This window comes from Mustela lutreola, chromosome 2 (assembly GCF_030435805.1).
Source record: "Mustela lutreola isolate mMusLut2 chromosome 2, mMusLut2.pri, whole genome shotgun sequence".
Classification (NCBI taxonomy): Eukaryota; Metazoa; Chordata; class Mammalia; order Carnivora; family Mustelidae; genus Mustela; species Mustela lutreola.
Genome location: NC_081291.1, coordinates 139230932 through 139242626, shown reverse-complemented (window position 1 = coordinate 139242626; position 11695 = coordinate 139230932). Strand labels below are relative to the sequence as shown.

Here is an 11695-nt window from a genome sequence, read left to right as displayed (position 1 = left end):
AACTCTGTGGGACTCTGGACAAGTCACCTCTTGGCAATCATTTAAAGGGGAGGATTATGACAGACCATTTCTCAGAAATTCACAGACTCCTGAGTCCCTAAAGCTGTTATGCTTATGCATTTTGGGAGGAAGCTGGTCCAGAGCTTGCACTAAATTCGAATAGGTTGTCCAGAAACAAACTTGCAATATACTAGAGGATCACTTCTAAATTGCTCTGGGATCTAAAGACTGATACTCCATTGTGGTAGACAAAACTCTACGATGGCTCCCAAGATCCCCTGATGCACATGCCCTTTATTATCCCCTTTCCCAAGTGTGGGCAAGATCTGTGAATATGATAGATATTATAAGTTACGGTATAGGACAAGGGGGAAAGGATTTTGCAGGTTAATTAAGGTACCAATCAGTCTGGCTTTGTGGTCAAGAGGGAGATTATCCTGGGTGAGCCTGACTTAATCAGGTAAGCCCTCAAAAAAAGGTTTAGGGCCTTTTCTGAAATCAGATTTTCCTGCAAGCCTTGAAGCAGCAAGCTGCGTTGAATTCTACAGCTGCCAGGAAACGGGTTCTGCCATACAAGCATGGAAGAGGACCCTGACCTTCAAAGGTTGTGGCTCTGGCTGAAACTTGACTGACGCCTTGTGAGGCCTTGAGCACTGGATCTAGCAAAACTGCATCTGGGCTCCTGACCTGCGGCAACTATCAAATAATAAATATATGTTGGTTTAAGCCGTAAGTTCGTTGTAATTTGTTATACAGCAACAGAAGATACATCACTTCTTAAATTACAGAGCTTAGCTCAAGTTCTCTTTTTTTGAGGGAACTGAGGCAATGGAGAAACCAAATAGGGTACTCCACAAATTAATGTTACAATAAAGCCCATCACTTTGCAGTGCAATGATACCTCTTAAGAAAGAAAAAACCTACGAAATGCAGTCACCAGGTAAGCCTAAACTGAAAGTTAAAAAGTCTTCCAAATCTATTTTTAATGATTAGTTAATAGTTTTACTTATAGGAATGTTCTAGTTTTGGTTCAAAGTAATGTGGAAAGTACTTATTCCATTATGAGACAAGTTAGAGAAGAAAAAATATCTTTAAAGATATATTTTAGACTAGGGCTACTCACACATTTGTAATAGAACATTCTCATTTTTATACAATTTGAGAAGGACTTGATGCTCTGAAAAAGTAGTTTAAGACATGAAAAGCCAGGAAAACCAAGCTTATTAAAGACTTACTATTCCATTTTTCCCCCTCCTCACAAATAATGTTTATGTTAAAAATGAATAAAGTTTCTTAATCACTGGAGAATAAACAAAGAGTTGTGTTTAAATCTGCTAACTATGATGAACTGTTAACTGTGCTGAAACAAATTTCAGACAATGAAAAATCCCTCCAAGCATTCTATTACAAAATCAGTGTCCTGTATGAGACCACAGGTAGAAAAATGAAGTATTTAGACTATCAGGGACCCCTTGTATTCATAGATGTTGATTATCATCCACAACTAGGATGTATTACAGGATTAACTATTTTATGGACTCATTTAGCCTATTATAACCTTACTTTGAGCTAGATCTGTTTACTAAGAAACATGGATCATACAAACTACTGTTATGGTCAACTTCTGCTAATTTAAACCTTCCGTAAAAAAACAAGCTCTGTGTGTAATCTGCCATTGATAGCCATGTGTTGAAGTTATAATACTATGTAAAATATAGTTCAAATAGTCTCTCTCAGTCCACTTTGCTAGAAGAATAAAGAGGTCAAAATGTTGGGCTGGACAGGGAGAAACCAGAACCAAAGACAGTGTCACCTGAACAGATCCAGTGAGTTAGAATATAAGTATGTCTATACTCAAAGTACAAATTGAAGAAATTTCCTGTTATGTTGGTTCTAGGTCAAACGCCTAAGGAAAATCTAAAATAAGCCATTGATTTACACTCTAACTTTACGTTTATATTTATATATATTAAAATCCAAATAGCACACACACACACCCCATGTAAAACATTGCTTTAAGTTTTAATGTTTATTTCCCCAAGACAGCCTAGCCTGCATTCTACTTGGATAAATTTTACAAGCTAGTTTTCTGCTGCTTCTAGTTTTAAACTTTAACCATGTTTCTGATGACAAGGAATGCTGCAAAAATACTCTAGTTCAACAAAGAGTTATGATCACAAAATAATTTTTATCCATTCTACAGTGTTTCAGAATTACCAGTTGATTTTAAACACAAAGTAGATATAGATGCTAATGGTGGCTAATCTGGTATGTTTCTTATAGCAAACTGTTGTTCATGCAACACTTGTGCTCAAAGGGGAAGGCACAGGATTTCCTACAATGAGCCACCTTATAAAGAGTTCTTTTTGTACAAATTAATTTATGTCACATTTAATTTAGTGTGCATAACCTCAAAACTGAGGTATTATTCCAATTTATAAAAACCACTTGCATAACTTTTATGCAAGTTTTAAAAATACAAAGTTTTCTCCCTAAAGTGGCTCAAAATAGATTGTTCATGGCTGCCTACATCTAAGATAAAAAGATTCTAAAACAATTGAACAGATTAGGCATATTATTAAAGGTGTTCAAACCATTACTTGATTTGTACATCTACTCAAACCTCTTCATCGGTCTTTATTCAGCAGTACATATGCACCAAATTCCATTTTAGAAGTTTCCATATCATTTTCATAGAAAACAAAGTTTGAAAACAAGTAACATTTAAACACAGCACGGTATTCTACCACAACTGAAACTTTTTTCTTCTTCTTCTTTACAGGACTCAACAAAATCTAAAAATGAACTATGCTGTAGATTTACCTCATGCAAAGATCTTTATGTTATCTCTGAAAATGAAAAGGATGGCTTTTTAAAGCACATTTTACTGTTTTATACTATTATGGCAACTTGTGTACTGTAACACAGTCTATTTTGAGGGAAATTTATGATTTTTTTCATGCAAAAATCTACACAAATTAGTTTTGATGATATGGAAAGCTTTTCATAGCATCAAACATTCATCTGGTGCAAATGCACAGGGAAACCTTCCTGAAAAGTTTTCTGACTTGAAAAGCAACTAAAAAGCCATACTAGGTAAAGTAAATAAAAACTAAAAAGAAAAAATAAAGGAGGGGGGTGGGTAAAGGGAAGAGGGGAGTAGAAAACACAGGCTGCAGAGTAAACCAATGTCTGCTGCTAAACGGGTCTTTGTTTTCATGTCCAGTGTACATTAACACTTATGATCTCACTTTGATGATTTACTAGGTTTGTTATCAGCCCCCTGAAGGCGAATCAAGCTTGCATGCGTTCACATACAGCACCACAACCATACTCTCGTACACAGTCACTCCAGGACTAGGAGTCTGCTTCATGAGTGAAGAGCCCTAGATTTGAAAGATGAACCTGACTCCCTATCACTGAGCCAGACATTCATTCAACATTGTCCACTCACACACTGCTTCATAGCAAGGCCTGGGCTCGGTTTCCTTTGACTTATATGGGCATCGTATCCTCTTTTATGCTTACAAGGCTTGAAGATGACAGTACTGCACTTTCCCCTCAATTGATACAGAGTAAGTCAATGTTCCTTCTCAGGCACTGAAGATCTGTGACCTGTAGCCCTTTTTACTTTGAACAACCTAAATAAGCATTCATGTAAAGTTTTCGTTACATTTTGCCACTCATTCTCACTCGCACCCACTCGCCATCTTGACCTCATTTGGGCATTTTCTGTGATTCCAAATGAAATCTTCACATTTTCTTTCCCGATTTAATGCAGCAGCAGATCCCATGAGCCAAGCTTGATGGATCAAACCTTTTTATATATATGTATATATATATATATATCTCAGTGCTGCATTGTACCTAACTTCCACAACATCTTTCTAAAACTGGAACCCTTCTGTTGGTACGTTGGCAGATGAATTGAAACCAAATGTTCCACCTTGTATTGCCTCTGGAACAAGGCTAGGATCTTCATCAATCTAAAGAAAAAAAGAAAAAGTAAGTGATAATTAGTTTTAAAGGTTACATAAATAACATTATAGAAATATTCTCATTTCCATAAAAAACTAAGAGAGATGATGAAAGCCAACATTGTCCTACCACCTCTTTAGAAACACTTCGTGAAGACTTTCTTGGAGGACACCAAAATGAGAGGAAACTTAAGAGAATATGCAAGATAGGTATCTTCCAAAAGAGTGAAATATAAGTAATAAACGAGATGGTCCTACACATCAAACTGAGAGGATACTCTAATATCCCTTTTACCTAGGCAAAGAGATAAAAGTTGATGACATTAAAAAACATAATGCTGTCACTTTTGGACAGTAAATGTAATCTTTAGTTAATTTTTTACTAGCAACTGGAGACAAATGACATCTGGGCTTAAAACAGTAAGATAATAGCTGTGCTATAATGAGTATAATATATATGCAGGTTCTTTTTTGAAATACCACAAAAATCACTGACCTATAGTACAGTTCTTATAAATATGCTCATCGTCTGAATTATTCTTTTCACAGTGTTAAGAGATAACAGAGAACTTCATGTTAAGGTATTAGAAATCGTAATGTCTTGTATATACCTAACTGCAAATTAGGAATTCCAAAAATCCAACTTTAGAACATGTGATAAAAGCTTCCCTTAAGAGAGTATGTTTTTCTAAATTTTATTTCTGATTGATTTAACTAGCATTATATTCTAAATAGGACTTAGGTTGACCATCTATAAGGAAACAGTTCACAGATTTTCTTTTCTAGTACTGTCTCTATGCCATGTTTAAATCATATTCACTTAAGAAAATATTTAGTAACATTCCACTTTTTGATAATGTGGAAAAGTTTGAGGTATATGAATTATTTTTTGAAAACATGAGAATTATCAAAAATCCACTGGTGGCTATATCTAATCATAATTTTCTAAGGAATAGCTGCTTTTAGATTTATTTTTCCAAAGGAGCAACATTAAAAATAAGTTAATATTTTAATTTCAACTACCATATACTGACAATATGAAGATACTCTTGCATACTATACCTTACATTATATGTAACTTATCTTTCTTGATGATTTACTCTTTCCATTTTATGTACTTTCAAATTTATTTTTGGTCATCTAACAAAAATAACAGTGATAGTATCTTCAAATATAGATGAACTACTGTCATTAAGGATTTATTACAGAATATACCAGTATCACTGTTTTGCTTATAAATATGTTATGCTATTAACAATATAGAATTTGAGAACTATAAAGACATCAAGTGAAAATAGAGACTGATTTGTCAAGGGTCGAAAAATTCTTATCATAACTCAACAGCAAAAAATACCACCCAATTAAAAAATGGGCAAAAGACTTGAACAGACATTTCTCCAAAAGATATACAAAAGATGAGTAGGTATATAAAAAGATGCTCAATATCACTAGTAATAAGGGCAATGCCAATTAAAACCACAATGAGGTATTACTTCACACCTGTGAAACGGCCACCATTAAAAAGACAAGAGTTAACAAATGCTGGTATGGATATAGAGAAAAGGGAAATCTTGTGCATTGTTAGTGGGACTGTAAATTAGTACAGCCACTATGGAAAACAGTAGTTCCACCAAAAATGTAAAACAGTATTTCCACCAAAAAATTAAAAATAAAACTATCATATGATTATTCAGCAATTCCACTTCTAACAATATATTCAAAGGAAACGAAAACACTAACCTAAAAAGACATTTCTAACCCTATGTTCACAGTGGCATTATTTACAATAGCCAAGGCATGGAAAGAACCTAAAATGTGCACCAAAAGATGAATGGATAAAGCAAATGTGATATATATACACAGTAGAATATTACAGACTAAAAGGAAACCCTGCCATTTGCAACAACATGTATAAACATTTGAGAGCATTTAATGATAAGTTAAATAAGTCAGACAGAAAGACGAATACTGTATGACCTAACTTATATGTGGAATCCTAATAAAAAAGCTCATAGGAAAGATCAAACTTGTGGTTACCATGGGTAAAGGGTACAAGCAGAGAAAAGTGGAGGAAGGTGGTCAAAAACTATGAACTTCCAATAGTGAGATTAAAAAAAAAAAAAAAAAAGCTATTTTACAAGCAAGCCTTCAGCATTCCTGTAAAATAAAAAATCCTCATTGTTTTTAACTACTAATGGCAATAAATCCGTAAAAGGAAAAAAAAAATCCTTAATTCTTTTTTTGCCCTTAGAACCAGTACTTTTTAATGCCCTGAGGGACTTTAAAATATTATTTCTGAAAGTGATATTATTTTAAATACATTCCAAAAAAGTGTATGTCCTAGCTTATATTATTTCTAGACTTATGTTTGTACATAAAACAAATAAAACCATAAAATTATTAAATACATCATCTGAAGAGAAGAACTGATCAATGATCTCATAGGCCAATTTGTAGATGTCTTCATTTTCATGATTTTGAAGTTGTTCAATTTTCTCCAGTCCTGCAAGAAATTTTATGAAGTGAAACAATGGTAATATTTAAAACAGAAGAACAAAAAATTTACAATAATCTTGGGACCACATAATCCCAATTTTTGGGCAGTAAATCTGTGATTTTTGGGACTCTATACTAAAGGTGAATCTTAAAAAGGCTTTATGCACAAAGATATAGCATATTTATCTTAAAAAGTTAACCACCTGAGTGTTTAAATTCGTATGTTTAAGCAAGCAACGGACACCTCTCTATTCGGTTTACGTATAACCAATGTTTATAAGGAATAATAACATGGATTACTTTTGTTTGTTACAAGTTAAAAGCAGATTCTTTTTACTTTCTAGCCTCTGCCAAGTTTTTCTAATGATACATGTATAAAAATAATGAAAAAACTGGTGATTAATAAATATGAATGTTAAGACATCTGTTAAATATTATGGAAAATGATCAAGATCAACCACAGTACTTCGGGGGAAGGGGAATTTCCCCATAAACATTAATGAGCTTATTAAATCACAGGCAAAAATATTAAAAAGAATATATAAACTTAACTGATAAGCAAAATGCATCTTATTTTGCTTTATAGGAGTAATAATTTTAAGGTTTCCAAAATGAAGTGAAAACTGCCCTTTCTTGAGTGTTCTTCTTTATCTATTCCTTACATGGGAGAAGTTGTTTTGGGCTCATTTTTCAGTCTACACATTCTTTTTTTTCTTTTTTCACTCTACACATTCTATGTAGTGAGCCCGCCTTAAGTAAAGAATTTAGCTAGGGACGTCTGGCTGGCTTGGTCAGTGGAGTATGCAACTCTTGATCTCAGAGCTGTTTGAGCCCCATGCTAGGTATGGGGATTGCTTTAAAAAAAAAAAAAAAAAAAGAATTTAGCCACTATGATAGGGTGAGGACTTATTCTTTTCTGGGCTTCAGAAGCATAAAATTAAAATGCCTGCATGATAATTCCACCAGATGTTTCATGTGTACTTACAATTAAAAATGTCCAAACACAATTTATTCCTTGCCTTTCCTCAATTAACCTACTTGTTCTACTGTATCCTTACTTCATCATAATTAATAACTTGAAATTGAAGACAAAGCCTAATAAGCTCCCCTTTCCCTCAATACTCTATCATCAAATCTCAAAAACCTCAAAGTCTCTCTCTTGAATCCTGTCATCATTTATTGTGGCCCAGACTGCTATATACCTTCCTAACTGGTTTCCTGCCTCTTGTCTCCAACAGTCTCATTTCCTTGATATCCACGCTCCATTTAAAGATGCCTATCCCTTAGGTAAAAACTTTCAGTGGCTTGTAATACCCTGGGGCAGAATTCATTGGGGAAGCTTATATGATATAGATTTCTGGCCTTACCGCCAGTGATAAGGGCAAGGCTCAGATCTGGATTTTAATTTTTTTATAAAAATAAAATTTTTAGTAATTAAAATGTTTATGTGGGGAAAAAATACTAGTAAAAAATTTTAAACTATACTTGTTTTTAATTTTTCTGGTACTCAACTTCCCAATTAGGTTCCCTAACACTATTCTCCACCTCCTGTTCCTAACTTCATAGTTAGGTGTTTTCTGTTGCTCTCTATTGTCACTTTAAAAATACTTCTTTCTGGGACGCCTGGGTGGCTCAGTTCATTAAGCGGCTGCCTTCGGCTCAGGTCATGATCCCAGCATCCTGGGATCGAGTCCCACATCGGGCTCCTTGTTCTGTAGGGAGCCTGCTTCTCCTTCTGCCACTCTGTCTGCCTGTGCTCTCTCTCTCTCTCTGACAAATAAATAAATAAAATCTTAAAAAAAAAAAAAAATACTTCTTTCTTTCAAGACTCTGAACTCCCTTCACAAGCAAATTGAGAATATGGTTCTCCTACTCTTACAGTTACTTTTCCTTTCATTTACTTCTCAACATCTGTCAGAAATAACCTTCCTTTTGTGCTTATCCGGGTTGGTCACATTTACATTTTGGTCCACAGCTACAACTGAGTCTTCCATGTTCTATCTACACAGTAATTCTAGGTGCTGAAAGCTCAGCTGTGCTGTTTACATTCTAGGTGGCTCTGGCACAGAATCAGATTTGGGAACTACTGCCCTATAGAATAAAGAATCTGCTGTGCTACCAAACTTGTAAGACTGCAGGGGCCTGGTTGGTGGCAATATTTCCAGTTTCTACCCCATACTTTGTGATTCAGCAACACTGAACTACTTATAATTTGCTGAATGCTAGGTCTCACCTCAGACTTTGCTCATGGTGTTATCTCTGCCTGGAACACCTCTCATCCCTTTTTACTTTATTAATCCTTATTCATCTCTCAATATCCAGCTCAGGTGTCACTTCCTGCTTCTTCCAGGTATTTCATTTTGTTGTACATTTCTATTAGGGTAATTAGCACATTAAATCAGTTCATATTTATCTCAATGACTGAACTACATGCCTTGAGGGCAAGGACTGTGTCTTGTTTACCACTGTTTCCCCAGTACCCTTAGCACAGTGCCTGTTCAATACATGGCAGCAATTCAGTTACCTATGCATATGCAAGAAGCTGAGCAGGACTGTACATATAGCATATAATATTTAGTTTATTCTGTTACTTGATAATCTAAGACAGAAAAATACAGAAGTGCTACATTGTCAGAAAATAAATGTAGCTACAAAAAGAACATAAATGCTAAGTTAAATAAGTCAGAAAATAAATGTAGCTACAAAAAGAACATTAAAGTGTGAAATAACAGCTTATAATAAACTTACCTCCACACTCTTCTATAAGATTGGCTATGGTTTCTGCCTCATCTTCAGCCATTTTTAATATATTACTTAGTCCATCAAGTACTACTTGCACAACTTGTGCATCTTTTACAGTCAGCAAGTTGCAAAAGGGTGGAATAACATTTTGTTGAATTAGATAGGCCACCTGAAGAAAAACACCATGATAAAATAAACACAGGTGAATTTTGTTTGTGTACCATACGATCTCACTGAAATAATTCTAACTTTAAAATTTTGAGTATGGAAACATGTCTCACATGTTATGTTAGACCATAGTAGATTATTTTATTATTTTACTATGAGATTCCTTCTCCTTTTAATGTAGTGCTTTTCTTGAACTTAGGAAAAAAACAAATGAAAATGAAGGAATCATTCAACGTCATATGAAACATTTGCCTTAAGGAGTACTCTTTTCAAAGGCCCCTTCCTCCCCTTTAGGTTAAAAAATTGTGAAATCTGTACAGAGGCTGGATGATATTTTTTAAAAGCTACAACTGTTCAATGTTATGGTATCCAATGTAAGAGTGCTGTAACATTTATAACACTCAAATACCTGGCCACCTTCAATTCATTGTTTAATTGGTTCTGTAATATTTTTGTAATATTTTCTATCATTTTTATATTTTGTCATATTGTCATTTCCATGTATTATATGTATATTCTGCTCTGTATTCAGATTTAAGTGGATTCATTACTCACCACCAGTCTATAGCTTATCTGTGACAATTCTTAGCTTATTGTTTACCAGCTTTAAGTTCACTCTTTTTACCTATCTGTGAAATTTACCTGGAACCTTTGAAACTCATTTTTTTTTGCCAGTTGGCACAATGTTAAGCTTTGTCACCCACACAACTCCAGAATGAGTGCCTCTTTAAACTTTACACCCTAGGCTCCTTATATTCCTTTTCCTTAATTCCCAGACCTAGCCTTTTGGTTTACATTAGTTCCTTGCTTTGTTTGCTACTGGTAAATTTTTGTTGGTTTTTGTGTTCTCTTTGGTTATCTTCAATTGTTATGAGAATCTGTGATGTTGCTTCAGTCTGCCCTATTAAGCTAAAAAGTCCTGTTTTTTCCTATTGCTAAACCCAAATAAACCCTGACTACATATGTTTTGATCTTACCATGACCTATATAAATTTTGTAGGCCAAGGCGGTATAACACTTCTCATCTATAAAATATAATTAAAGGAAGTCAAGGTGACCCTTTTATATGGGGGGGAAAAGAAATCACAGAATGCCTGTTATTTTGCTACATTGTATATTATGATTTAATTGAGCTCTAAATCTTAGAATCATCTGTACTGTTATTTTACCAGTTTTGAGAAATAAGTGAGAGCTGAACTTACTTGATCTTTCCTCCCACTAATTGTTAAGTTACTTATGGCCCAAGCAGCTTCTTTCTGAGTGCCAAAATCTCCCTGTAAAAGCCAAGGATACAAATTGCAACATAGTTTAAACTGATGAAAAATGTTGTCTGAAATTATATTCAACTGCTTATTTCTCCAGGTTTTTTTCTAGCCTTTCTATATGCATACATATTTTTATGTAAGAGAAGATTCTGAATTCAATTTATCCTAAACCAAACCAACCAAACAAACAAAAAAACCCACAACACATTAACCCTAAACAAATGCAGACTCCCTTTTGTAAACTCTCCTGGCAACAAACTGACTTGGTATTACTGTTCAATTAAGTCAGATGAAATGAAGTGAGTGATAAAATAAAAAGTCAAAAAAAAAAAAAAGGAAAACATACACTTCAATTTAATCAAAGAAATGTCAAGTAATTCTTTTAAACACAAAACAAAGTTTTAAAAATGATGATTTCCACCATTAATGAGACTATTATATAAAAACATTACCCTCCTACATTACCTTTCAAGTACAAATTGAAAAAATATACTTAAAAATCATTTAAAAAGTCATTTTATGATTCAGTAACATACTTAGTAATACATCTAATGACTACATGAGGTTCTCAGAGGTGAGAATCTCTGAGAATTTACCAAGAAATAATTTAAAGCAAAGGAGTATTATGTATCCTTTTAGATATTATCTTAGTAGCAGATTAACTAGACAAAAAGTAGAGCAACTAGAATTCTCAACAACAGTGGAATAAACAACTACAATAAATCTGCTGAATAGAATAACGACCTGTTGTTAAATATAAAGAAGACTAGCAACCTGGAAAAATGCTTACAATGAAGAAAAAACTTATATAAATATGAGTAACAAAAATTAATACTGTAGTGGGATACCTATTTTTATATATCAGACTGATAAAATGCAAATATCTATCAGTGAGGCTGGTAGGATTGTAAAATGGTACAATCCTTACAGAAAGGGAATAATATTATACAGCAAAATTTACATATATGCCTTTATATAACCAAAAAACCCCAAACAAACAAAAATACTAAAGTAATTTCCCCAAATAAGAAACAGAGGGGCACCTAG

General features: G+C 33.9%; 1 protein-coding gene across 4 annotated transcripts in view; it reads right to left on the bottom strand.

The window, feature by feature from the left end:
• Positions 1–2003: 2003 nt before the first annotated feature.
• The window catches only part of KPNA4 (karyopherin subunit alpha 4), a 57434-nt gene continuing 47742 nt past the window's right edge, over positions 2004–11695 (bottom strand). For 3 of the 4 annotated variants that reach the window (XM_059163623.1, XM_059163621.1, XM_059163624.1), the window contains 4 exons: positions 10586–10657; positions 9222–9384; positions 6386–6480; positions 2004–3986 (listed from right to left, as the gene is read on the bottom strand). In XM_059163623.1, coding sequence (XP_059019606.1) covers positions 3888–3986; positions 6386–6480; positions 9222–9384; positions 10586–10657 — 429 coding nt within the window. In that variant the 3' untranslated portion in view covers positions 2004–3887. The remainder of the gene's footprint in view (positions 3987–6385; positions 6481–9221; positions 9385–10585; positions 10658–11695) is intronic. The other variant, XM_059163625.1, reaches the window with a different exon arrangement.